Genomic DNA, 3,262 nt, shown 5'->3' with positions numbered 1-3,262 from the left:
GTATACTAGGCACTGTGGGGCTGTTTTTCTCTACACGGAGGTGCCTGCTGTAGCAGCAGAGACGAGCGTACTTCTGTCTTGGCTTCCCTCCAGGGAAGAGAGCTGCAGCCAAGCTAGAAGAGAGGACTTGAGGGTTTGGGGGTGCCTCTCACGAACTGTTCTGCGTTCGGTGGCTTTATGTCTCGTTCCCGGCAGTCGGGAGGTTCCCGTGGTAAACAAGAATGCAGCTCCCTTGGCGTTCCCTGTCTTGAAGCCTCCCACTTCCAAAGGCTGAGCCCTCATTTTCTACTCAACCAGCCAGCATGATCTGGATTGTTTTAATCCCTCGCTGTCATCGACATGGCAATGGATTCTGGCCAAATGTATCAAGATACATAGGCTTCCCCTTTGACGAGCCTGTAGAGCAGCACTTATTAACACAACTGTCAGGTGACATGTAACGCAGTGGACTGGTCCAGTGTTGGCTGTCACTCTGAGCTCTGCGAACCTGGGCACCAAGTGAGGCTCACTTCTGCCTGTAGAACAAGGACGTTGTTTGATGCCCCTGTCCGTGCCAGCACGTGCCTGTGGTGTCCAGGACATGCTGACCCCCTGCACCGTGATGGTCAGAAAGGGGCACCTGCGTTCTGCAGCGACAGCCCCGCTGCTGCTGCAGAGTTTCACCCTCTGGGCCCTGGTCCTAGAGGGAGGCTGGTGGGAGTCACGATGCCCGCGTGACGCTTAGGCCCCTGCAGTGTCCAGTCAGCTAGTCACGGGTTCTGTGTAGAGCGTGCTGGTAGGTGAGGGTGGCTGGTAAGGCGCTGGGCCAGCGCAGACCATCACAGAGCTGGCGTCCCACAGGGAAGAGATAACAGATGGTGTTTCCTCTCCACAAGCGAGGTAGTGATTCCTCGGCTCTGTAAACGCCCTCTTCTCCGTCTTCCCGCCACGCCACCTCTTCATTTTTAGGGCAGAGCCTTAGTGATGTCTCTCCTACACAGGTGGGGGACCACCTGGGGCCCTGGGGAGGGAGGGTCTAACCCGTGCTCTCCCCCTGTCCCCCCAGACATCTTCCCGCAGCCGGACCTGACCGACGATGGCCTGGCTCGGCCGGTACTGGCTGGAATCGTGGCCACCATATGCTTCCTGGCTGCGGCCATCCTGTTCAGCACCCTGGCGGCCTGCTTTGTCAACAGGCAGCGCAAGCGGAAGCTCAAGCGCAAGAAAGGTAGGTGTCGCCTTGAAAACAAGGAAACTGGGACCTCGTGGGCAGAGCTGCCGATGGGACTTGCTCTGATGGTGGGAGAGTCGGCTGGGACCGAAACGAGGGTGGAGGCAGACCCGGTGGGGGCACGTGATCCTGGACCCAGATGTGCCAGGTGCTAGGGTGCTGCTTCCCTGCGGGGCTTTGGTCTGGGCCCTGCTGACAGCTGGGGAGGGCTGTGTGGCATCAGGCCTCAGCGGGCTCCCCTCTTTCTCCCTCCAGACCCTCCACTCTCCATCACGCACTGCAGGAAGAGCCTGGAGTCTCCGTAAGTGGTCTAGCCCCAGAGAGACAGGGTACGGCCATCTGGGGTGGAGGGTGGAGGGCTCGCTCAGCCCCATGACAGTGTTTCTAAGCTGTTTTCCCTTAATTGATCTGCACGGTAATTTTAAGTTGTCCGTACTAATAGGGGGAGCAGTAGTGTAGATGACCCAAAATGGTAGATGAGCTGTTCATTTCTTTGATTTTTTTTCCGTCCTAACAGATGTATCTTCTTAATATGCCTTGTTTAAGTTACTCTTAAAATGAGCTTGCATTCCTTGAGCAACCTGGGAGTGAAGTTGCAGGTGTGACTGGAGAGAGGTAGCAAACATAGGAGCAGGCAGAATAAACGCGGAAACGAGGTGTCCATTTGGAAAGTGGATGGCGCACGCCTGGACAGTTGAGAGTTGAGAGTCGGCCAGAGTATTTCACGCCGGCACACGCCACCCGCCAGCATTCCTCCTCCTCACTGGCGTCCTCCTAGGCGCGTGTGGCACTTTGCAGGGAGGACGGAAAGCAGTAGTGTCCTCTGAGCTTCCTCACGCCTCCTGCTCTCTCCCTGTCCCCAGCTTGTCCTCCGGCAAGGTCAGCCCCGAGAGCATCCGCACACTGCGTGCCCCGTCCGAGTCCTCCGACGACCAGACCCAGCCGGCGGCCAAGAGGATGCTGAGCCCCGTGCGGGAGAAGGAGCTGTCCTTGTACAAGAAGACCAAGAGGGCCATCAGCAGCAAGAAGTACAGCGTGGCCAAGGCGGAGGCCGAGGCGGAGGCCACCACGCCCATCGAGCTCATCAGCAGGGGCCCCGACGGCCGCTTTGTGATGGACCCCTCCGAGGTGGAGCCCTCTGCGAAGGCTCGGCGCATTGAGGGCTTCCCCTTTGCGGAGGAGACTGATATGTACCCTGAGTTCCGCCAGTCGGATGAGGAGAATGAAGACCCGCTGGTGCCCGCGTCTGTGGCTGCCCTCAAGTCCCAGCTGACCCCTCTGTCATCCAGCCAGGAGTCCTACCTGCCACCACCAGCATACAGCCCTCGGTTCCAGCCCCGCAGCCTGGAGGGCCCTGGCGGCCTGGAGGGCCGGCTCCAGGCCACTGGCCAAGCCAGGCCGCCCGCTCCCCGGCCCTTCCACCACGGCCAGTATTACGGGTACCTCAGCAGCAGCAGCCCTGGGGAGGTGGAGCCGCCGCCCTTCTACATGCCGGAGGTGGGCAGCCCCCTGAGCTCTGTCATGTCCTCGCCACCTCTGCACACCGAGGGGCCTTTCGGCCACCCCGCCATCCCCGAGGAGAACGGAGAGAACGCTTCCAACAGCACGCTGCCCTTGACTCAGACGCCCACTGGTGGGCGCTCCCCAGAGCCCTGGGGCCGGCCAGAGTTCCCCTTTGGGGGACTGGAGACCCCGGCCGTGGTGTTCCCCCACCAGCTGCACCCGTGTGATGTGGCTGAGAGTCTGCAGCCTGCGGCCGGCCTCCCCCGAGGACTGCCGCCCGCCTCCCTGCCGGTGCCCGCAGCCTACCCGGGCATCCTGTCTTTGGAGGCGCCCAAGGGCTGGGCCGGCAAGGCGCCGAGCAGAGGCCCTGCCCCAGTGCCCCCCGCCGCCAAGTGGCAGGACAGGCCTGTGCAACCTCTGGTGAGCCAGGGACAGCTGAGACACACCAGCCAAGGCATGGGCATACCCGTGTTGCCTTACCCCGAGCCGGCCGAGCCGGGGGCGCACGGCGGCCCCAGCGCGCTGGGCCTGGACACCCCGTGGTATGAG

At 61.5% G+C, this 3,262-nt stretch overlaps 1 protein-coding gene across 1 annotated transcript in view; it reads left to right on the top strand.

Annotated features, from left to right (window-relative positions):
- IGSF9B (immunoglobulin superfamily member 9B) overlaps positions 1–3,262 on the top strand; it is a 42,611-nt gene that overhangs the window by 28,162 nt on the left and 11,187 nt on the right. Inside the window, exons 16-18 of the mRNA XM_024756879.1 lie at positions 1,046–1,207; positions 1,466–1,511; positions 2,074–3,256. Of these exons, the coding sequence (XP_024612647.1) occupies positions 1,046–1,207; positions 1,466–1,511; positions 2,074–3,256 (1,391 nt within the window). The remainder of the gene's footprint in view (positions 1–1,045; positions 1,208–1,465; positions 1,512–2,073; positions 3,257–3,262) is intronic.

This window comes from Neophocaena asiaeorientalis, unplaced genomic scaffold (genome assembly GCF_003031525.2).
Source record: "Neophocaena asiaeorientalis asiaeorientalis breed wild unplaced genomic scaffold, Neophocaena_asiaeorientalis_V1.1 scaffold424, whole genome shotgun sequence".
Lineage (NCBI taxonomy): Eukaryota > Metazoa > Chordata > Mammalia > Artiodactyla > Phocoenidae > Neophocaena > Neophocaena asiaeorientalis.
This window is presented reverse-complemented; position numbering and strand designations above follow the sequence as displayed.